We start from the raw sequence: 25174 nt of genomic DNA on the forward strand, positions 1-25174 counted from the left end.
TCCGGGGAGGGGGTGGTGGTGGAACGGCTTGCATTACGTCTCAAAATATCCCCACACACTTTGCAGCCAATTAATTAAATTTTGACATGCGGTCACTGTTGTATTATAGATTCTCAGCAGCCTGTGCTAATGACACTCCCAAAACTCCACTGCATTAAAGGAACGGTAATTAGGGCACCACAGCAGTGTAACAGTTAGCACGGGCCATCGTGCGTTTGGAGTTCAATTCCGATGCTGTCTGTTTTCCTCGTGACTGCGTGTGCTTCTTCCAGGTGCTCTGGTGTCCTCCCATAGTCCAAAGACATACTGGTTAGTAGGTTAATTGGTCATTGTAAATTGTCCTGTGACTAGTGTTAAAGAGGGGGGCTGCTGGGTGGCATGGCTTGTTGGGCTGAAGGGCCTGTTCTGTGCTTTATCTCTAAATAATTAAAAAAACTTTCTCCAGCATCAGTGACTATGCCATCAGCAACCAGAACATGACACCTGAAACTTAAGACCATAAGACATAGGAGTAGAATTAGGCCATTTGGCCGATCGAGTCTACCTCACTATTTAATCATGGCTGATCCTTTTCTTCCTCGCCTCAGTCTCACTGCCCGGCCTTCTCCCCATAACCTTTGATGCCATGTCCAATCAAGAACCTGTCAAGCTCTGCCTTAAATACACCCAACGACTTGGCCTCTACAGTTGCCTGGGGTAATAAATTCCACAAATTCATGATCCTCTGACCAAAGAAATTTCTCCGCATCTCTGTATAAATGGACGCCCCTCTATCCTGAAGCTGTGCCCTAGACTCCCCCCACCATAGGAAACATGCTCTCCACATCCACTCTGTCTAGACCTTTTAACATCGAAAGGTTTCAATGAGATTCCCCCTCATCCTTCTAAATACCAATGAGTACAGACCCAGAACTACGAAACATTCCTTGTATGATAACCCTTTCTGAAACCTCCCCCTCTCCTTTTTAAGTTTCTCCTGTTCCTTTAACATAGACAGCCATTTGGTCCATTGTGTCTATGGAAGCTCTTAGAGCTATCCAAATCAATCCTATTCCCTACTTCAGTCTGTCCCACCCACTCTCTTGCAAGCTCATCAATTCTCAATTCTCCAGCTACCCATTTATCTAAGAGCAAATCACGGTAACCAAAAAACCAACAAGCACATCTTTGGGATATGGGTGGAAACTGGAGCACCCGGAGAAATCAGAATCAGGTTTATTATCACTTAGATTTATTGTGAAATTTGTTGTTTGCTGGCAGCGCTACAGTGCATGGCATAAAAAAATTATTATAACTTAAAATACAAAGTAAATAAAGAAATCATGAAAAGAGGAATAGTGAGGTAGTGTTCATGGGTTCATGCACCATTTGTAAATCTGATGGCAGAGGGGAAGAAGCTGTTCCTAAAATGTTAAGTGGGGTCTTTAGGATCATGTACCTCCTCCCTGATAATAGCAATGTCCTTAATGATGGATGCTGCCTCCTTGAGGCACCACTTTTTGAAGATGTCCTCAATGGTGGGGAGGCTTGGGCCTATGATGGAGCTGGCTAAGCCTACATCCTTCTGCAGCTTCTTTCAATCCTATGCAGGTAGTGAAAGAACCGGAATTTTGCTAGAGTCTTACTAGAGTCTCTGCTGACATACCAAATCTACTCAAGGTCCTAATGAAGATTAGCACTGGTGTGCCTTCTGATTGATTGCATCAATATGTTGGGCCCAAGACAGATCCTCTGAGACATTGACACCCAGGAACTTGAAGCTGCTCAACCTTTCCACTGCTGACCCCTCAATAAGGACTGGTGTGTGTTTCCCTGACTCCCCCTTCCCGATGATCTAAAGCACCTGAGGTCAGGATTGAACATGGGTCAGTGAAGCTGTGAGAGATCACTTCCACCTCCTGTGTAACTCACCAAACATCTTGTCATTTACCTCATAATAGCTCAGAGTCAAATTTTCTTTGAAGGAGCTTCCTTGAGTCAGCTCAGGACGTTCCACTGCATTAGAGGCACTTTAAAAATAGAACTGGTTGTTGTTGGTGAGATCAGATCCCAGAACCAGTCAGAAGCTCAGCAATCCCTCCACCAGCACTGCAACAACACAGATAAAATGACATTAACCTTGCAAAAAATAAAGTCTAATGAAATAAAAAGAATTGTAATATCTGCACATAGGGTGCAGTGCAGCACCTCCAGTGAAGAACATCTGGTGTAACCTGTACCATGTGTAATTAGACTTGTAGAACACTCACCAGCATTTGACAGCTATACAGATGCTCAGTTTTTAATTTGTTCCCCCGCTAATGGCTTTTTTATTGCAATGAGAAGCTTCAATGGATCAACAAAAATAAAAATAAATCATTTTGGAAATAAAAGTGGATGATGCAGTCTCCCAAATTGCTGTAATTTTCAATTTCACTGCACTGGTTACTGACTCACACTGATGAGTTTCAGGGTGAGAGTGGTCAGGATCCCAATTCCCAACTGCCTGGTGTCATTATTGTGTGTGCTTATTAACAGTTAATATTATTAACAATTGCCCAAAATCATGAAACGCTGTTCACCTTTGACCCAGTACTCTGGTCCTCCATGGATGTAATGTCCAACATCTCCCAGTGTTCTGGCATCTCACAGTACTCTCGATGGTGCTCCTCTGCCACAGTGTTCTGATAGCACACATTCTGGCACAACTCGGGATCATGTGCTGGTGTAGCTCTGTGCTCCAGCATTGTACATTGAACTCAGTGCTCTGGTGCCTTCTGGATGTTCTAATTCACTGAAAGCTCAGTGCTCCCCGTTCACGTCCTCGCAACCCTTGGACCCTTAGTCATATTATTAAGCTCCTCCATGATTTGTTTTTTGTTCATGGACAATGCACATTCCTTTCCGATGGGTTTCTACATGTACTCCTGCAGCCCCAGCTTGTGTACAGGGACTTCTTGGAGAACAGGAAGAACCCTTCAGTCCCAGGGTTTCTAAAATAGTGGCCAATATCCTACCCCTTTTTGCATGGGCTACGACCATCTGTGGATCAGCCAGCTAGAAGCAGCCTTCTATTTATTATTTCATCTCTTGCCTATCAAGGCACCTTCCCTCTCTACTGGGTGTGTACATCTCCCCTGGACAGTGGATGACCCTGACCCATAATTTCTCACAGCATTCCTTGTGGTCATTCTACATCATGAAAGAGAGTCTTCATCTCACAACCTCTCAACCTAAAAACACTTTGCATTTATGTAGCCCCATTTGCATTCCAAAGCACTCAAAAAAGCCTCACTGGAAAGTTATCAAATCATACTGAGCCATTCAAGTAATACAAGAGGAGGAGGCATGTTTTTACGTAGATATGGAAAGTGAGGAGGTTTTCTCGAGCAGGAAACATGACCTCCAGTGTTGGAGCAACAGAGATCTATGGAGATGCATTATTGGAATGTCGGTCTACACAGCTCAGAAATGGAGAAGGTGGTCGATGTATGGGGTTTGCACAATCTAGAGCACCTGGAATGGGGAATGACCCATGTCTTTCCCCTTAGACCATAGAGGCACAGGAGCTAATTGATCTTTGAAGAATTAACCAAAAGCTCTGATGGCAACTGGTTAGCTTAACAATGAGGAAAAGGCTGTGGAGGTATCTAGCCATTGGCACAGGATGAATGTCCCCTTAGATGCTGGGATCTAATCTCCTATTATGACCTCTCATTCTTTTCCAGGAAGGGTCTTGAAAGTCAGAGTCGGATATTTGAACTCAGATAGGAGCTTGCATTTATCTAGTGCATTTCACAAGCACAGAACATCTATCATAATCGCAAGTGACAAAAGAATTATGGGCTCGCACCTGTGGAACTTGGTAGATGATGACATGCGTCATGTTTTTGGAAAGCAGTTGATAACTTAATCTGTCCTTTTGCTCTATTGGATACACCCAGGCTTGGTCTTGGAAGGAGAACATTCTGGAATCAGGTACCTCAGGACGCTACACAGTGGAAACAGTGAGCATGGAGGAAGGAGTGATCTCAACACTGACGATCAGTAACATTGTGCGTGCTGACTTTCAGACGATTTACAACTGCACGGCTTGGAACAGCTTTGGCTCGGACACAGAAATCATTCGTCTAAAAGAACAAGGTAGGCTACACAAGGAACCAATTAACTTCTGCACCCATTACCTTCAATCTTACCTGGCCAGTCTATCTCAGAGTGTCTGCCCTCCATTCCTCTAGCACTTTTAATGTCTCATCCACGTTTAGGATCATGAAGTTTTATTCCAGTTAAGAGTCTCTAACAATCTGCCCTGGCCCACCCTTTTCCTACAAGTGCATGAATACTGGCTTTCAATGCAATTATTCACTCTCTTAGCACTTGTCTGGTCAATATCATCCTTGGCGAGAATATTACATCCTTGGAAACTCACAGAGGAAATTCCTGTAATTCTGAATGTTCATCTTCTTCAAAACTTTTCTTGCTGTCAGTCATACTGTTCTTCCTCACCAACTCCACTCCATCATCTATTTATAGATCATTGATGAGCACAGCGCTGGACAGACCATGATGTTGTACTGATCTTGATGGAAAATGTCCTCCTCTTATACATATATCATCTATATCCCTCCATTCCATTCATCTTCACATGTCTATCTACCAGCCTCTTAAATTTCACCAAACTGCCTAGCCCAGATAATCCATTCCAAGTACTGACTACACTCTGTATAGAAACCTTGCCCCTTACATTCCTACATTTCCCCCCCACCCTAGCCTTTAAGCCATGCCCTCGAGTATTTGACACTTCTGTCTTTGGAAAAATACTCTGTCTACCCCACCTTTGTCTCTCATAACTTTATATATTTCAATCAGATTATCCTTCTGCCACTGGCACTCTGGGGCATCTGGATTCTGGCCTCAATCCCCCTGACCTAAACCCTCTCTGTCTCCCACTCCACATTGAGAAATGGTTTCTCAAAGGCTTCCCTAAATAATCTCCTTGCTGTTACCCGGCAAACACTTCACACTTCTGTGCTCAAACCCATCACCTTGCTCTCAACCAATTCTAGTTCCACTCTGTGACCCAGATGACATTTCAAACCCAGATTTGGAAGACCCGGCATTTCATTACTGTGATTCCCCTAGCTATCCTTCCACCCTTGGTCTTCACCCTCACTTTGGGAATCTTGGACGGCATAGTGAAGTGTCACAGTAGCGTAACAGTTAGTGTAATGCTATTACACTACCAGCGATCCACCGCTGTCTGTAAGGAGTTTGTATGTTCTCCCCGTGCCCACATGAGTTTCGTCTCGGCGCTCCAGTTCCTTCCCACATTCCGAAGACGTACGGGTTAGTATGGGTTAGTATGTTGATTGGTCAATGGATGTAAATGGGAAGGACATCCCAAAAGGGACTATTACTGTGCTGTATCTCTAAAGTACAGTATGCAAAAGGCTTAGGCACATAAATATAGCGAGGGTGCCTAAGACTTTTGCACCTTACTGTATCTGTCAACGTGGAGCAGAGAGAGAGTTTGTAAATCTGGTGGGAACAAAGGATGTTGGGAATGGTGAGGGTGGAGTGCCGTGGGAGAGGTGTGGGTCAGGTGGCAGAGAAGGAGTGCCAGGGGCAGGGGGTAGAACATAGAAGGGTACACCACAGGATAAGGCCATTCAGCCCACAATGTTGGGCCAAGCCAACTAAAAAGCAAATCAAAAACACCCAAACACTAACCCCTCCTACCTACATCAAGTCCATATCCCTCCATCTTCCTTACATCCATGTGCCTATCCAAACATCTCTTAAAAGCCTCCAATGTATTTGCCTGCACCACCAAACCAGGCAGCGCATTCCAGACATCCACCACTCTGAATAAAAAACTTACCCCTCACACCCCCGTTGAACCTACCCACTCACACCTTCAATGCATGCCCTCTGGTATTAGACCAGAGAAACAAATACTCTCTGTCCACTCTATCTATGCCTCTCATAATCTCTAAACCTCTATCAGATCTCCCCTCAGCCACTTATTCTCCAGAGAAAACAACCCAAGTTTATCCAGCCTTTCATGATAACACATGCCCTCTAAACCAGGCAACACCCTGGTTAACTTTTCCTGGTTCCCTCTCCAAAGCCTTAGCATCCTTCCAATAGTGGGGCAACCAGAACTCTACACAATACTCCAGATGTGGCCAAATCAGATTTTTATAAAGTTGCAACATAACCTCGTGACTTTTGAACTCAATGCCTCGACTAATAAAAGCAAGTATCCCATGAGCCTTCTTAACCACCCTATCGACCTGTGTAGCCACTTTTAAGAACTTACACCCCAAGATCTCTCTGCTCAGCCACACTGTTGAGGACCTTGCCCTTAACACTGCACTGTCTCCTTGCATTAGCCCTACCAAGGTGCAACACCTCACATTTGTTGGGGTTAAACTCCATCAGCCATTTCTCAGCCCATACCTGCAACTGATCTATATTGTGCGCCAGTCATCTACACTATCCACAACCCCACCACTCTTGGTATCACCTGCAAAGTTACTAACCCAACCATCTACATTTTCATCCAGGTCATTTATAAACATCACAATGGGTTACAACAGGAAATAGAAAAGGCGCGTCAAAAGAGCAATGTTGTGATAGTCATGGGAGATTTCAACATGCAGGTCAATTGGGAAAATCAGGTTGATAATGGATCTCGAGAGAGTGAGTTTATTGAATGCCTATGAGATGGCATTTTAGAGCAGTTTGTCATTGAACCTACTAGGGGATCAGCTATACTGGATGGGGTGTTATGGAAAGAACTGGAGGTGATTAGGGAGCTTAAGGTAAAAGGACCCTGAGGAGGCAGTGATCACAATATAATGGAGTTCAACTTGAAATTTGATAGGGAGAAAGTAAAGTCTGCTGTAGATGTATTTCAGTGGAGTAAGGGAAATTACAGTGGTATGAGACAGGAGTTGGCCAAAGTAAATTGGAAGGAGATGATGGCAGGGATGACAGCAGAGCAGCAATGGGGTGAGTTTCTGGGAAAAATGAGGAAGGTGCAGGATAGATGTATTCCAAAAACAAAGAAATACTCAAATGGCAAAATAGTACAACCATGGCTGACAAGGGAAGTCAAAACTAATGTAAAAGCAAAAGAGAGGGCATACAACAACACAACAATTAGTGGTAAGACAGAGGATTGGGAAGCTTTTAAAAACCTAAAGAGAGCAAATAAAAGAATCATTAGGAGGGAAAAGATGAAATATGAAAGCAAGCTAGAAAATAATATCAAGGTGGATAGTAAAAGCTTCTTCAAGTATGTAAAAAATAAAAGAGAAATGAGAGTGGATATAGGACCACTAGAAAATGAGGCCTGAGAAATAGTAATGGGGACAAGGAGATGGCAGATGAACTAAATGAGTATTTTGCATCAGTCTTCACTGTGGAAGACACTAGCAGTGGGCCTGGTGTTGAAGGGTGAGGGAAGAGAAGTGAGTGCAGTTACTATCACAAGGGAGAAGGTGCTCAAAAAGCTGAAAGACCCAAGGTACATACCGTATATTCCGGGGTATAAGCCAAGACTGATGGGACTGAAGGCTGACAAATCCCCAGGTCCATATGGTCTGCATCCTAGGGTACTAAAGGAGGTGGCCCTGGAAATTGCGGATGCCTTGGTAATCATTTTCCAATGTTCCTTAGATTCAGGATCAGTTCCTGAGGATTGGAGAATGGCTAATGTTATCCCACTTTTTAAGAAAGGAGGGAGGGAGAAAACAGAGAACTATCGACCTGTCAGCCTGACATCGGTGGTGGGGAAGATGCTAGAGTCCATTATTAAGGATGAAATAGTGGCTTATCTAGATAGCAGTGATAGGATTGGGCCGTGCCAGCATGGATTTACCAAGGGTAAATCATGCTTGACTAATCTGTTGGAGTTTTTCAAGGATGTAACCAGGAAGTTAGATCGGGGAGATCCAGTGGATGTAGTGTACCTCGATTTTCAGAAGGCATTTGATAAGGTCCCACATAGGAGATTGGTGGGTAAAATCAAAGCTCATGGCATCGGGGGGAAGACATTGACATGGATAGAAAACTGGTTGGCAGATAGAAAGCAAAGGGTAGCGGTGAATGGGTGTTTCTCAGAATGGCAGGTGGTGACTAGTGGGGTGCCACAGGGCTCGGTATTGGGACCACAGCTGTTTACAATTTACGTCAACGATTTGGATGAAGGCATTGAAAATAACATCAGCAAATTTGCTGATGATACTAAGTTGGGTGGCAGTGTGACATGTGATGAGGATGTTAGGAGAATTCAGGGTGACTTGGATAGGCTGGGTGAGTGGGCAGATACTTGGCAGATGACGTTTAATGTGAATAAGTATGAGGTTATCCACTTTGGGAGTAAGAACAGGAAGGCAGATTATTATCTGAACGGTGTAGAGTTAGGTAAGGGAGAAATACAAAGAGATCTAGGAGTCCTTGGTCATCAGTCACTGAAGGTGAATGAGCAAGTGCAGCAGGCAGTGAAGAAGGCTAATGGAATGTTGGCCTTTATTACAAAGGGAATTGAGTACAAGAGCAAGGAAATCCTCTTGCATTTGTACAGGGCCCTGGTGAGACCACACCTGGAGTATTGTGTACAGTTTTGGTCTTCAGGGTTAAGGAAGGACATCCTGGCTGTAGAGGAAGTGCAGCATAGATTCACGAGGTTAATTCCTCGGATGTCTGGACTGTCTTACGCAGAGAGGTTAGAGAGACTGGGCTTGTACACGCTGGAATTATGGAGATTGAGAGGGGATCTGATTGAAACATATAAGATTATTAAGGGATTGGACAAGATAGAGGCAAGAAATATGTTCCAGATGCTGGGAGAGTCCAGTACCAGAGGGCATGGTTTGAGAATAAGGGGTAGGTCATTTAGGACAGAGTTAAGGAAAAACTTCTTCTCCCAGAGAGTTGTGGGGGTCTGGAATGCACTGCCTCGGAAGGTAGTGGAGGCCAATTCTCTGGATGCTTTCAAGAAGGAGCTAGATAGGTATCTTATGGATAGGGGAATCAAGGGATATGGGGACAAGGCAGGAACCGGGTATTGATAGTAGTTGATCAGCCATGATCTCAAAATGGCGGTGCAGGCTCGAAGGGCCGAATGGTCTACTTCTGCACCTATTGTCTATTGTCTATTATCACAGAATATAAGCCGACCCCCCCATTTTCAAGGTTAAAAAAGTGACTTTTTCATGTTACCATTGTATAAGCTGACCCCTTTTGTAGAGATTTTTGATTTAACCAGAAACGATCACAAGATCTCACATGCCAGTACTCAGCTTTGCCGGATCCGGACCCTGGAAATTTTGTGAACCAGTACCTGCTAAGATAACAGGCCCACACATTGTAGAGCATTATAGGCAAATTCTTAATAAATAAAGCAGGGAGAGAAATTTTGGATTAGGTTTCCAATGGAAAAGAATCCTCTGAAATGTAACCCCCATGAAACCATTTAGCGCCCATTGTAACCTCATTAAAACATAACATGGGGTGACGGGATCAGTACGTGTACTCAGTATTGAGTTTGCGACCATCATGTACAAAAGATGAAAACAAATGTGAAATGATACTGGCTTCCAGCTGAAGGTTGTTGATTTTGCTAAAGGAACGAATAATTCTGCAACTGCTAAGAAGTTTGCTGAAAATGAGAGAGAGTGAGAGAGTGGAGAAAGGCAGAGGACACGCTGAGGGAAATGCCAAAGACGAAATGTGCAGACTGCGGGTAAACATGCCAGTGGCCAGAACTGGAAGAAAAAGCTTTAGAGTGGGTGAATCACTGGCGATTGTCTGGACACATTGTTACCAGAGGAATGATTTGAGTTCAAGCGTTGAAATGGGACGAAAAACACCATGAGGTCAGCGAAAATTGCAAAGCTACGCAAAGTTGGTGCACCTGATTTATGAATAGACGTGATCTTGTGTTGAGACAAAAAACAAAGATTGCTCAGAAAATTCCCGCGGGGTGTTGTTTACGCTTAAGAACACTGCTGGATGGACGAAGCGGGTGGCTTGAAGTGGGTTAAAGAGGTGTGGTGTCGACGTCCCGAAGGTGTCAGGAAGGAAAAGTCGCTGCTTGTCTGGGACATGTTCAAAGCGCACTTGTCAGGTGAGACAAAAGCAGCGTTGAAAGCTGAAAATACGGACATTGCAGTCATCCCCGATGGTTTGATCTCCGTGCTTCAGCCACTAGATGTGAGTTTAAATAAACCAAATAATTCATGCGTCAACAGTGGAACCAATTTGACTCAAAAACAGCCAATAAATACGACCTGTCTCCCATGTATTCGTTTTTCCAAAGTTGGCACCCTCTGTATAAGCCGACCCCCTAATTTTAGGACCAAAATTTAGGGCCAAATTCTCGGCTTATACACCGGAATTTACGGTAAGTCACCCAGACAAGGTGAACTGCACCCTAGGGTTCTGAAAGAGGTAGCAGTAGAGATTGTGGAGGAATTAGTAATGACCTTTCAAAAATGATTGGACTCTGGCATGGTGCCAGAGGACTGGAAAATTGCAAATGTCACTCCATTCTTTAAGAAAGGAGGAAGGCAGCAGAAAGGAAATTATAGACCAGTTAGTCGGACCTCAGTGGTTGGGAGATGTTGGAGTCAATTGTTAAGAATGAGGTTCTGGAGTACTTGGTGACACAGGACAAGATAGGATAAAGTTAGCATCGTTTCCTTAAGGGGAAATTTTGCCTGATGAACCATTTGGAATTCTTTAAGGAGATTACACGTGGGATAGATAAAGGGGATGGGGCAAACAGTGTTGCAGAAATAGGTAGACTACAGAAGGACTTAGACAGATTCAGAGAATGAGCAAGAAAGTGACAAATGAAATATAATGTTGGAAAATGCATGGTCATGCACTTTGGTATAGAAATAAATGTGAGGACTATTTTCTAAGCAGGGAGAAAATCCAAAAATCTGAGATGCAAATAGACTAGGGAGTCCTTGTGCAGAACACCCTTTAAGTTAACTTGGAGGTTGAGTCAATGGTAAGGAAGGCAAATGCAATGTTAGCATTCACTTCACGAGGTCTAGAGTACAAGAGCAGGGATGTGATGCTGAGGCTTTATAAGGCACTGGTGAAGCCTCGCCTTGAGTATTGTGACCAGTATTGGGCTCCTTATCTAAGAAAAGATGTGCTGGCATTGGAGAGGATTCAGAAGAGGTTCACAAGGCTGATTCCAGGCATAAAAGGGTTATCATATGAGGAACATGTGATGGCTCTGGGTCTGTACTCACTGGACGTTAGAAGGATGAGGAGGGATCTCATTGAAACCTTTCAAGTTTTGAAAGGCCTAGACAGAGTAGATGTGGAAAGGATGTTTCCCATGGTGGGGGAGTCTAGGACAAGAGGGCACAGCCTCAGGATAAAGTGGTATCCATTTAAACTAGAGATGAGGAAAATTTTCTTCAGCCAGAGGGTGGTGAATTTGTGGAATTTATTACCACAGACAGCTGTGGAGGCCAGGTCACTGGGTGTACTTAAGGCAGAGATTGATAGGTTCCTGATTGGACATGGCATCAAAAGTTATGGGGAGAAGGCAGGGGAATGGGGCTGAGGAGGGAACAAAGAAGGATCAACCATCATTAAATGGTGGAGCAGACTCAATGGGCAAATGGCCAAATTCTTCTCCTATGTGTTATAGTGTTATGGACTTATCACAAACAGCAGAGGTTCCAGCACAGATCCCTGTGGAACTTCACTAGTTACAGACCTCCAGCTTGAATAAATCCTTCAACCATTACCCTCTGTGTTCTATGCACAAGCCAGTTCTGAATCCAAACAGCCAATTCGCCGTGGATCCCATGTATCCACGAGGGACTTTGTCAAACCCCTTACTAAAATCCATGCAAAAGATAACCACTGCCCTACCTTCATCAATCTCTCTCCTCATCTTGTCAAAAAACTCAGTGAAGTTGGTAAGGCACAACCTGCCACACACAAAACCATGCTGGCTCTCCTTAATTAGGCCATGGGCTTCCAAATGCTCATATATCCTATCCCTAAGAATTATCTCCAGCAATTTCCCTACACCTGACGTGAGACTCACTGGTCTATAAATCCCAGGATTTTCGTTTGTTCCCTTCTTAAATAGAGGTACAACACTAGCCACTCACCAGTCCTCCAGGACCCTGCTTGTAGCTAGAGAGGACACAAGGATACTGGTCAAGGCTCAACAATCCCATCTCTTGGTTTCTTCAATAATCTGGGGTAAATCCCATTAGATGCTGGGGATTTGTCCACCTTAATACTCATTAGGAGGCGCAACACACCCTTCTCCTTGACCTCTAAACACACTAAAATACACTCAGCACTGATCTCCTGGTCCTTCATATTCTTTTCCTTGGTAAATACTGAAAAAAGTACTCATTAAGTACCTCACTCAAATTCTGTGCATCTAAACAAATGTTCACCCCTTTATCCTTGAGTTGTCCCATCCTCTCCCTAGTTATCCTTTTACTCTTGATGTATCCATGGAATGCCTTGGGATTCACCTTAATCCTACTTGCCAAGGACTTTTCATGGTCCCTCCTGGATTTCCTAATTCCCTTCTTTAGTTCATTTCTGGCTTCTTTATAATCCTCATGTCCTGAATTCCATAGCTTTAGATACATTTCCTTTTTCTTCTTGACTAAACTTATCACCTCTCTAGAATCCCCGTTCTTCCTTCTAACAGGAACATACCCTTCCTGTACTCTGTGCAATTGCCCTTTAAACACCCTCCACATGTCTGGTGTGGACTTGCCAGAGAAAAGGTGTTCCCAATTAATGCTTCTTAGTTCCTGCCTAATGCCCTCGCAATTTGCCCTACTCCAATTTAAAATTCTCCCAGGAGGACCATACCTGCCCATATCTATAGCGATTCTGAAAGTGAAGGAGTTGTGGTCACTGTTCCCTAACTGCTCACCCACAGTCACCTGGCCAGGCTCCTTACCCAACACCAGGTCCAGTACAGCCCCTCCCCTCGTTAGACCGTCCACATATTGATTTAAGAAATCTTCCTGGATACACTTAACAAATTCAGCCCCAACTAAACCCCTTGCACTAAGAAGGTCCCCAGTTTATATTAGGGAAGCTGAAATCCCCCATGACAACAACCCTATTATTTTTACATATTTCCTCAATCTGATTACATATTTGTTCCTCGATGTCCCGGTGGCTATCGGGGGGGGGGTCTGTAGTACAATCCCATCAGTGTGATTGCACCCTTCCTGTTCCTGAGTTCCACCCAAATGGACTCGGTGTCTGACCCCTCCATTATGTCTCCCCTGAGTGCAGCTGTGATATTGTCCCTGATTGGTAGTGCAACTCCACCCCCTCTTTTACCTCCTCCTCTATCTTTTCTAAAACTTTGAAAACCTGGTACATTAATCACCCATTCCTGCCCCTTTCTCAGCCAAGTTTCAATAATGCCTGCAACATCGTAGTTCCATGTTCTAAGCTCTAAGTTCATCACCCTTACCCATAATACTCCACGTATTAAAATATACACACTTCAAACTATCTGACTCATCACACCAGTTATTTCGATTTTGCCTTTCAATACTTTCCCTGACATCTACCTTCTGGTCCGATCCTTCTCTTACTGACCTGGAGTTTGGGTTCCCAGCCCCCCGCAAAACTAGTTTAAACTCTCCAGAGTAATGTCAGCAAACCTCCTAGCGAGGATATTGGTTACCCTCCAGTTCCGATGCAACCCATCCCTCTTGTACAGGTCACCCTGTGGTAACTTTTACTTTACAAAAAGACCACTCGACAACTTGATAGCCAAAAGAGCATCTTTATCTGGGACGGCAAATGATATTTACAATACAGAGGCTTCCAGGTACCCCGTGCGGCATGGGTGGTGGAACTATATACAATGCATACTGGGAGTAAAAGACCCCGCCAACCCCAGATCCCACCTCTTGCTACCAACAGCTCCCCGATTAGCATTAACTTACTTTTAATAATACTCACATTACAAAACACCCCTTCTCCAGAAAAGGATTCAATGATCCAAGAGCTTGAAACTCTGCCCTCTACCCCATCTGGGCGGCCACTCATTTATCTGTGCTATCACCTCACTCTTACTAGCCTGTGGCATAGGGAGTAATCCAAGATTACAACCTTGGAGGTCCTTCTCTTCAGCCTCTTTCCTAACTCTGTATACTTAGTGTGTAGGACCTCTTCCCCTATTCTGCCCATGTCATTGGTGCCAATATGTACCACAACCTCTGGTTGTTCACCCTCCCCCTTGAGAATATCCTGCAGCCACTCCGATACCTCATGGACCCCAGCACCCGGGAGGCAACATATCATCATGGTGTCTCTTTTGCAGCCACAGAACCTCCTTTCTGTCCCCCTAACGACTGAGTCCCCTATAACTACCACACTGCCTGACTTTTACCCTTCTCTGTCGAGACTCAGAGTCACCCATAGTGACACCAGCCTGGCAGCTGCTGCTGTGACTGATGGGTCATCCTCCCAGCAGTATCTAAAGAGGTATACTTATTGCTGAGGGGATTGGTCACAGGGCAACCTGTACTGACTTATTAATCCCCTTATCTCTCCTGGTGGTCTACTGACTGAAGGCTGTACTCTAGATGTGACCACCTCTTCAAAAGTCTCGTCTATAATATCTTCAGTTTCCCAAATGATCCTAAGTGCATCCAACTCCAGCTCCAACTCCTTGACCCGGTCCATCCGGCACTGAAGTTGGGTGCACTTCCCGCAGATGTAGTCATCAGGTATCCTGAATACCACATCTGACTGAAAGAACATTCCATCCTGACTACTCTATGCCAAAAGAGAAAAAAAGGATTTCCTCTTCTTAACTGTGCCTTTGCCTGTTCACGCCAAAGCCTGCAATGCCAAAGCCTTCACACTGTCACGGGCACTCTCCAACAATGGCCACTCCACTTGAGCCTACCCTTCTTTTATTTGCAGCTGAGGTTAGGCCTCTGACACCAACACTTTCTGGCCTTGCCCAAATCTGCTCCTTTTATCCTCTCTCTCCCAACTTCCACACGGCTCTGACACCCGCACCCACACTCCTCGTGCCTGAGCCGCCAAGAGAAACACCAGCTTTACCCGAGTCTGCTCTTTTTATACTCGCACTCCTAGTTTCGGTAGGGGGTGGCACAGGTTTCACACCCAACTCTGAGGCACCAAGCAAGGTCATTTGATTCCAAACAATTGGATTTATTAATCATTACAGAATGTCTCTCTGGTGATTCCCACTCCCTCCCCACCCCCTTCCCCTTTTCCCAAACCATGATTCCCCTCTCCTGGCCTCCTTCCCTCTCTCAGTCCACAATAGAGACCCATATCAGAATCAGGTTTATCATCACTCACATACACCATGAAATTTGTTTTTTATTTTGTGGCAGCAGTACAGTGCAATACATAAAATTACTACAATACTGTACAAAAGTCTTAGGCACCCTAGCTATATATACATGTGCTGCAGACTTTTAACTAGTACCGTAAATAAATTAATAAAAGAATCTCAGTTGACATGGACCAGTTGGGTCAATAAGAATGTTTCCATGCTCTATGACTCTGATTTTGGATTATTCTCTTCCATTGGAGCTCAACCCAGGAGCCTAATCTACTCTCTGACATTACTCTGCTCATCTTTGTTGCATCTATTGTGTGAATGAGATCACCTCATCTTCTTGAAATCTCCAAGGAGGTTTGCCTCATTCTCCTCAATGGTCTCTTCACAGACAATTCCTTCATTCCAGGAATTATCTGAGTGGAACTGCTCTGAAGTGCTTCCAAGACATCATAGTGAGACCCAACGCTGAGTGGGGTCTCGTGACAGCCCTCTACAGTTATATATAGACATCCATTACTTCGCCATGGTAGAGTAGCATTTAGCGCGACAATATTACAGTTCGGCAATCTTTTTCTTCTTTCTTTCTTTTTTTTCTTTCTTTTCTTTAGATAAGGGTTAAGGGGGAGGGTTAAGGGGAGGGGGGAGGGTCAACATTATTTCTCTTACTATTTTATTATCACATTTATTCCTTGTAATTTCTAAAAATTAATTAATAAATAAATAAATAAAAATATTACCGTTCGGCATGTTCCAGAGTTCGGGTTCAATTCCAGCACCATTCTGTAAGGAGTTTCTATACATCCTCCCTGTGGAATGCATGGGTTTTGTCCAAGTGCTCGGTTTCTTTGCACAGTCCAAAGACATACCGGGCAGATTAATTGGTCATTGTGAATTGTCCCGTGATTAGGTTAAGGCTAATCGGAATTGTGGGGTTGCTGGGGTAGCAGGCCTCTAAGTGCTGGAAGGGCCTAACCTGCGCCGTATCAATAAATAAATAAATTACCCTTGAAATGTAAACCTATATATTTTTTGTTTCCCTAATTACTTGCTATATCTGCTGACTTTCGGAGTTTGTTTTGAGAACATTCCTTTCTCTGTAAACACTAACATTTTAAGTCTCACACTAACAAAGTAATAGCCTTCCAAATCAAGTTGACAATCTTACATTTTTCTTCATTATACCCAATCTGCCATCTTTTTCTTCACTCATTTGTTGTTTTACTCTCCCACCTGTCTTTGTATGACTAGCAATCTTGTTCATCACTTTATCCAATTCATTAATATAAGTTGTTACCCAGCACAATTCCCTCTGAAACACCACTCACTACAGCTTGAAAATTACATCTTTAAGCCTGCCCATTTTGTTTTTACAATTAAACAATTTTGTATTGCCTTGTCAAATGCCTTTTGGAAATCCAGATGCATCACATGTAGCTATATTCATCCAATTTATTTTATCCTCTGACAATTCCAAATAAATATGTTAAACATGATTTTGCAATTACGAGACCAGATTAACTGACAAAACGTACTTGTTTCTAAACAAAATGTTTTTAAAAACTGCATATGCTGGAACAAAAACAGATGCTGGAAACACTTAGCAGGTCAGGCAGCATCTGTAGAAAGCGTGATGAATTAATGTTTCACATCAAAGATTAGACTAATGTTCCTCATCTAAAGTAAGTTTCTAGTCCTCTTGTTTATTACAGTACTGTTGGTACAAGCCCCAATCAGTTGTCTAGTGATATTCTATCCAATTAATAAATGAATGTTCAGAGTCCTATAGACTACTCCCACCAGTCCACATCTCACCCAGAATGACTGATTCTAATTTCTGATTTGGAACATAAAATGTAAACCAGTACAGCACAAAGACCTTTTGGCCCACAATGCCATGCCAAACTAATTAAATTGGTAATTACTAAACTAATCCCTTCTGGATACACAATATTCATATCCTCCATTCCCTGTACATTCATGTGTCTATTGAAGAGTCTCTTGAATGCTTTTATCCTATTTGGCTCCACCACCATCCCAGGCACCCAACACTCTGTATTAGAACTTGCTTTGCATATCTCCTTTGAGCTCAACCCCTCCCTTCTCACCTTAAATGAAACCCTCTAATGTTAGACATTTCAACCCCGGGTGGAAGATATTGGCAATCTACTCTACGTCTCTCATAATTCTGCAAACCTCTATCAGAACAACCCTGAGCCTCTGCTGCTCCAGAGAAAACAAGTCAAGGTTGTCCAGATTCTCCCTGTAGCACATGCCCACTAATCCAGGCAGCATCCTGGTAAATGTCTGCACATTCTCCAAAGCCTCGGCATCCTTCCTATAAATGGGTGTCCAGAACTGAATGCAATACTTCAGATGCAGCCTAACTAGAGTCTTACAAAGCAGCAACCTAACTTCCTAACTTTTGAACGCAATTCCTCAACAAATAAAGGCAAGGATGCCCTCTTTGCCACCCTATCAACCTGTGTAGCTATGGGATTCTTTTTCATTGTAGCCCTTAAATCTCAGAGATGGATTCTACTGATCCACCTAAGATTTACCTCCCTTTGTTCACTACTCTTATCTCTATCTGCCCTTCAACCACATATTCCAAAGTTCAAAGTAAATTTTATTGTTAAAGTACGTACAGTATATGTCACCATTACTATCCTGAAATTCTTTTTCTTGTAGGCATTCACAGTAGAATAAAGTGCAGTAGAATCAATGAAAAAAACTACACACAAAGAGGGAAAAATTGTGCAAGGCCAAAAAGATACAATATGATAATAATAAATAATGGGTACATGAGTTGTCGAGTCTCTGAAAGTGAGTCTAAAGGTTGTGTTCAATGATCAGTTGGGTGTTGTGATGAGTAATCCAACCGAGTTCCTGCTCTTCTACTCTATTTATCCATTCCCCATCTGTTTCCATCTGCATATCGTCCTACCTTTTTCTGGCTTCCAGCCTCTGTCTCTACTTTGCCCACCTCACTTCATCTGCCTTCATTGTCTTTGATGTTTCCTTATCTGTTTCCACCCATCATCCACCCAGCCTGTGTCTCTCAACTCTCCTTTCCTCTCCATTGCTTCACTCCATCTACCAGTCATCACTCACTTCAGCTTGTTCCACCACAACTCACCAGCTGCTTATCTCACCCCTCCTTCTCACCTCTGATTCTTCCTCCCACTTGGTCTCAATCTGAAACACAACCACTCCTTCATGATCGTGTGGATAGCCAGAGGCTTTTTCCCGGGGCTGAAATGGCTAACACAAAGAGGCATAGTTTTAAGGTGCTTGGAAATAGGCACCAAGAGGATGACAGAGGTAAGTTTTTCCACACACAGAGTGCTGGGTGCGTGGAATGCACTTTCAGTGATGATGTTGGAGACGGATACAATAGGGTCTTTCAAAAGACTCTTAGATAGGTACATGGAGCTCAGAAAAATAGAGGGCTATGCGGTAGGGAAATTCTGGGCAGTTTCTAGAGTAGGTTACATGGTCGGCACAACATTGTGGGCCGAAGGGCCTGTAATGTATTGTAGATTTCTATGTTCTATGTTGTTTTGCCTTCACAGATGTTGCCTGACTTGCAGATTTCATTCAGCAGTTTAGTTTTTGCTTCAGGGACTTTTGCTGTTGATCATTTATAGAAATTATTTGGATAAAAGTGTACAAGACATTGCTAATAACTTTATGACAGTAAAATAAGTGGCATCGTAGAGAATGAAGATGTTTATAAGAAAAAACTTCAGGAGGATCCTGGTCAGCTATATAAGTGGGCCGGGATATAGCAATAGCTTTCTATTCAAATCACTGTATAGTGTTGCATTTTAGGAAATCAAATGAGGGTAGAACTTCTACAGTGAATGATAGTGTCCTTGGGGATTTTGTAGAACACAGGAGTATAGATACCTATTCCCTGAAAGTGGTGTCACAGGGTGTTTAAGAAGATATTTGGCACACTGGCCTTCATTGGTCAGGCACTGAGTATCAAAGTTTAGATGCTGTTTGCAGTCATGCAAGACATTAGTGAGACTGATCCTGGAGAACTGTGTAAAATTGTGGTCACCCTTTTATTAGAAAGGCATCATTAAGCTGGAAAGAGTCCCTCAGTCATCAGGATGATGAACCAAATGGGACAACTTCACTCAATTTCACTTCAACCTATGTTCCCATAACCTATGGACTCACTTTCAAGCACTCTTTATCTCATGTTCTCAATATTTATTGCTTATTTATTATTATTATTATTATTATTATTGTATTTGCACAGTTTGTTGTCTTTTGCACACTGGTTGAATGCCCAAGTTGTTGTGGTGATTCATTGATTCTATTATAGTTATTATTCTATAATGAGTTTATTGAGTATGCCCCAAAATGAATTTCAGGGCTACATATGGTGACATATATGTACAAGCAGGTTTGTACTTTGATAATAAGTTGACTTTGAACTTTGAAGAAGATTTATGAAAATGTTGCCAGGCCTGTGTTATAGAGGTTGGGCGGGCTAGCACTTTATTCTAAACACAAAATGTTGGAGGAACTCAGCAGGTCAGGCAGCATCTATAGAAGGAAATGGAGAGCTAATGTTTCAGGCTGACTCAAAAAGTCAACTGTCCATTTCTCTCATAGAGGATGACTAACCTGATCATTTCCTCCAGCTTTGCGCATGTTGCTTCAGATTTCAGCATCTCCAGTCTCTTGTGTCTCCTGGGACTTTATTCCTTGGAGTGTAGGATACTGAGGGGTGACCTGAAAAACCTGAAGAGCAGTGATTGGGTGAATGCACACAGTTTTCCTTCCCAGGGAAAGGGAATCAGAAAATAGAGGCACGCACAATGGCATCATTTAAGGAGCACTTGAATAAATACAAAGAGGGCTGAGGACTAGAGCGATATGGGAGGAACTAGCTTGGATGGGAATTTTGGTAGACATGGGCATGTTGGACTGAAGGTCCTATTTCATGTTCTATTGGTCTAAACCTTGATAACTCTAAGTGTTACCTGCCCAGTGAAAAGATCCCTCTTTCCTTTCTACAGCTCCCATCAAACGTGTTTCATTCTAGATCACATGGCCAAGGGAAAATGCCAGACAGAATTTATTTTGTAAATCTGCTCCTTAATTTAAATCCTAGACTCCCACACTGCCTCCCCCGCTTTAGTTCCGTTTGTTGTGTTTGTTGTTCCGTGAACCAGGACAAATTAATACTTCTCTTTCCCACAGCACATTCCTCTCCAGCCTGAGCACATGCCTATTAACCCAGTCACTGGGCTGGCAGCAGTGTACAATGTTCATCCCTCTGACTCCACAGCCCTCTGCGAAAGTCAAATTCACTTACACTCCCCCACATTCACTTGCACCTGCAAATGGTCTCCTCTATCGGTTTGTCTGGGATATATCTGTCTTCGCCACAACCCAATTTCACATAACTCTGCCCTTTCTGTTCTTTACCTGTCTCCTCATGATCTACCCAGTTCCTGCCGTATATTTACAACCACCCCAACCCTCAGCTCCATCACTCATTATCATTCCCTCCTCCATTTATTTCTCCCCTCTCCACCTCCCTTATTTGATTCCACGGTCCACCTTCCTTTCCTATCAGATTCCACCATCTGCCTCCACCTATCTCCTCCCAGCCCCCATGGCTATTCACACTCTTCCCTCCTCCATCTGCCTATCAACCTTCCTTACCAGGATCCACCTATCACCCGCCAGCTCAAGCTCCACTCCTTCCCCTCACACTTTATACTGTCCATCTCCTACTCTTTCAGTCCAGAAGAAGGGCCTCAGCCCGAAACGTCAACTGTCCATTTCCCGCCGTAGATGTTGCCTTACCTGCCAAGTCCTCCAGTAGTTTGTGTTCTGCTCCAGATCCCAGCACTTGCAGTCTCTCGTGACTCCAAAGCCTTCCTTGCAACAATTGACCTGCACTTGTCACCAAGGTCAAAGGTCAAAGGCTGAGCATCCTCCATCACTGCAGCCTCAGTCTCCAGAACTACCTGACCTACAGCCATGTCTTTCTGTCTCAAATAAGGCTAATTTTGAACTTAAGGAATGCACCTGCTTCCCAGGTCAAATTGTCTAATTTTTCACCTTCACTAAATCATGGAAAGTTTAAGTTCAAGTTTATCATCATTCAACCGTGCACGTATACAGTAAATGAAACAACATTCCTCTGGGACCAAGGTGCAAAACACAGTACAGCACATAAGATAATATTAACAGATAATAAAAACAATTCTGTAGATGTATATACTGTACAAGTTGACAGAAAGTACATATACAACATATAGTTATATATACAGCAGTATAATACTACTGGCATTGTCATAAATAATATGGTAGCAGGGTGTTCAGAGATCTCACAGCCTGGGGGAAGAAGCCATTACCCAGCCTAACAACCCTTGTTTTTAGACTGTGGTACATCCTGCTTGGCGGGCGGAGATCAAAGAGATTGTGGGAGGGATCTGCGACAATGCTGAGGGCTCAGCAAGAGCTGAGCTTCTGGTATGTGGCCTTGGATGGTTGGGCGGAGAGACCTCTCTGCAATTCTAAATTCTGCAATTCGGATTCCGGCGCAAGGCAATTACGCTGAAGAGGATTCCAGGGATCTCATTCAATTCGATACATTGGAACCACAGCACTTCATCTGACCTGCCAGTCCTTTCACAACCTGATCAATACATTCAATTAGCATACGTTTCTACTTACTTGATATCTAATTGATTTTTAATGGATTAGTGTATCCATTAATATTTAATTAGTCAATAGTACATTTATCTGGGTTTAATAAATATCCCTGCTTACACACGGCATTAAAGAAAGCTTAGATGCATGCAAAAGCAAAATACATCAGAAATTGGAAATCTGGTAATACTGGAAATCCTCATAAGATCATCTGTGGGGGGAGAGAGAGAATTGATATTTCATTTTGATGACCTTTTGTCAGAACTAGGAAGAGCTAGAAACCAAACATACTTAAGTTTACACAGAAGAGACGGGGGTGTAGAGATCAGCAGAGTGTCAATAATGGTTTGGAAAGCAAGTGAGATTAAATGATGATAAAGATGGTGCCTGGTGACAGCAGGTGATAGAGGTATCTCCGGCGAGGTGTCAATCTCTCCTGGTCTCTTTCCTACCACAGCTGATTCTTTCTGTCCCCCCCTCATATGCCTCTCTGTCACAAGCTTTGTTCCATTTCAGTATTTCCTAATTCTGCAAAGATAACTCCTTTGTTCTCTCTACAGATGCTGCCTGACCTGAGGAGTAATTCTGGGATTTTCTGCTTTTATCTTACATATTTCTTTCTCGAAGCTAGCATAAACTATAAGTACTAGTGATGCAAATGCAATTTTACATGTCCTTTCTATTCATGTCCCTAACCACCACCAAGAGACCTGTTTAGAACACCAAGGCTTGATTGGCAGTGCTTTCCTCAAAGAATAAGATTCCAAGCATTAAAATGGTGATTCCCTACCATAGGAACTGCTGTTACAATGGACCAGTGATAAGACAAGGCAAGATAAGGAACAATAGTTAAGCTTTATTTGTCAGATAAGATGAGATAAGCTCTATTTATCAAAATATTGAAACATTCAGTGAAATGCATCATTTTCTTCAACAACCAACACAGCCTAAACATGTGTTGAGGGAGCCATCAGCAAGTGCTGCCATGCTTTTGGTGCCAATGTCCCATGCCCACAATTAACTAATCCTAATCCGTACATTTTTTGGGAATGTGGGAGGAATCTGAGCGCTTGGAAGACACCCACGTAGTCATGTGGAGACAGTGGCAGGAATTGAACCCCAATCTTCCAATCAGTGGCGCTGTAAAGCATCACGCTAAGTGCTACGCTACCATGCCACCGGCTACCCCAATAGTCAGCCCCGTGGGCGGGGCAAGTATTTCAGGAGCACCCATGTTTCAACATGTGGAGTTTTAGGGAGAGGTCAAACTCCTTCACAAGAATGGTGACGTCTGACTCTCTAGAGTTACTCGGCATTCAGAGCTCATAATTACGGAGCTTGCAAGCAACAAGCCACTAAAGCAAGTGTGGACAATACATATCGCCTGCTTCAAGCATGGGTGAACAATGCCGAATCTAAGATGGTGGTTAGGGCACTTGGTCAGGAATGGATCTGCTTCTGTATGACATCCGGTGCCTTTGTGAGCTCATTAATCCTGCAAAATAAGAATGTGACCTGGTTTCTCAGCGCACAAGGAATCAAAGCATGATAAACTATAATGGCCACAGATAGGTTAAGTAGAAAGATAGCTCCCCATAACAAAGGTATCAATAACTAGAGGGCACAGGTTTAGGGTAGGGGATAAAAGGTTCAGAGTTGATCGAAAAGCTTGGAATTTGCAACACACTGCCCGAGGGATAGTGAAGGCAGAGGTGCTCACAACAATTAAGAAAGATCTAGACAACTGAATCATCAATGTGTAGAAGGCTATGGACCAAGTGCTGGTAGCTGGGATTAGTGTACACAAGTACTTGAAGGTTACCATGGACATAGTTAGGCCAAAGGGCCTGTCTTTGTGCTGTATGACTCCTTGACAATTAAGTGGTCAGCCCTTCAGTGTGCTTAGTTGTGATTTCCAAAGCCTGCAATGAGTAAGCTATCAGTGTCAACAGGGCCCAAGGCTTTAACAGTAGTTGGTCACGCCCACTCTGTTTGTTTCCTACAGAGGCGCTCTCATTGGCTGTCGTCATCGGTGTGGCAGTCGGTGCTGGAGTAGCATTCGTTGTGGTCTTTGCAACCATCATGGTCATCTGCTGTTCACGCTCCCAGAGAAGTAAGTGACTCGAGTTAAGCTGGAGCTCACATGTCGAAGAGATAAAGCACACTTAGCTGACGGGTGCTGGCAAATGGATTGAAGTGCGTGGAGATCATGAGTCTCCGCATGAACTGTTTAAAACAAGTGGTGAGGCACAATGAACAAAAGGAAAGGCAATCAGAGCATTTGCCTTTCTCTCAGGAGGGCCGGATTACAAAGGAATGGATCTTTGTTTCATCTCCACAGGACTCTGGTAACATCGCACATGGGCGGACTGCTCGCCACAACAGGGTCTTGCCCAGAGTTTGGCAGCGGGTGGAAGATTAGATTACATGGATAATCTGAAGAAACTTGGCATGAATGGCAATCTGAGCTTTTCAAAATGTTCAAAATGCTGGTGGAACGCAGCAGGCCAGGCAGCATCTATAGGGAGAAGTACAGTCAACATTTCGGGCCGAGACCCTTCGTCAGGACATCGACTGTATTTCATCCTATAAATGCTGCCTGGCCTGCTGCGTTCCACCGGCATTTTATGTGCGTTGCTTGAATTTCCAGCATCTGCAGATTTCCTCATGTTTTTAAAATGTTAAAAGGTTTCAGAATGGTCAATCCAAATGAACTGTTTACATGTGGCTGGGTGGATAGGATGTTCCACCAATAAGTAGATGTGATGTAAAAAATCAGAGCCAGGAACTCATCCTAGAACTCAGGAAGTAGGTTATCTCACAGAGATGGAGGACACTCCCTACCAGAAAGGGGCAGCTCGTGTCAGGGGGGAGTGGGGGTGATGGGGTGAATAGAGATCCAGAGCAGCCATAATCTTTCAGAGAATCAGGGTAGGTTCTTGTCATACCTTCATCTCCCTCTGCTTCATCCACGTGGGATTCCTCCTCCTGGCTGCTCTCAACCAAGCTTCCACCCATGCCCCCCAAGCTTTATCCTAACTACCCCAGCAAGTTAGACATACCTCTCCTGCCAACCACATCCACCATTCAATCTCCACCACAGCTGGTGTGGGACCAGTCAAAAGGGGCACGGGGTAAGTGAGTATG

The 25174-nt window shown here is 43.6% G+C and overlaps 1 protein-coding gene across 2 annotated transcripts in view; it reads left to right on the forward strand.

Moving 5' to 3' along the window:
* LOC140716779 (kin of IRRE-like protein 3) overlaps positions 1-25174 on the forward strand; it is a 702588-nt gene that overhangs the window by 642237 nt on the left and 35177 nt on the right. For both annotated transcript variants that reach the window (XM_073029666.1, XM_073029667.1), the window contains exons 11-12: positions 3924-4122; positions 24033-24140. In XM_073029666.1, the coding sequence (XP_072885767.1) occupies positions 3924-4122; positions 24033-24140 (307 nt within the window). The remainder of the gene's footprint in view (positions 1-3923; positions 4123-24032; positions 24141-25174) is intronic.

The sequence above is a fragment of the Hemitrygon akajei genome, chromosome 26 (assembly GCF_048418815.1).
Source record: "Hemitrygon akajei chromosome 26, sHemAka1.3, whole genome shotgun sequence".
Taxonomy (NCBI): Eukaryota; Metazoa; Chordata; class Chondrichthyes; order Myliobatiformes; family Dasyatidae; genus Hemitrygon; species Hemitrygon akajei.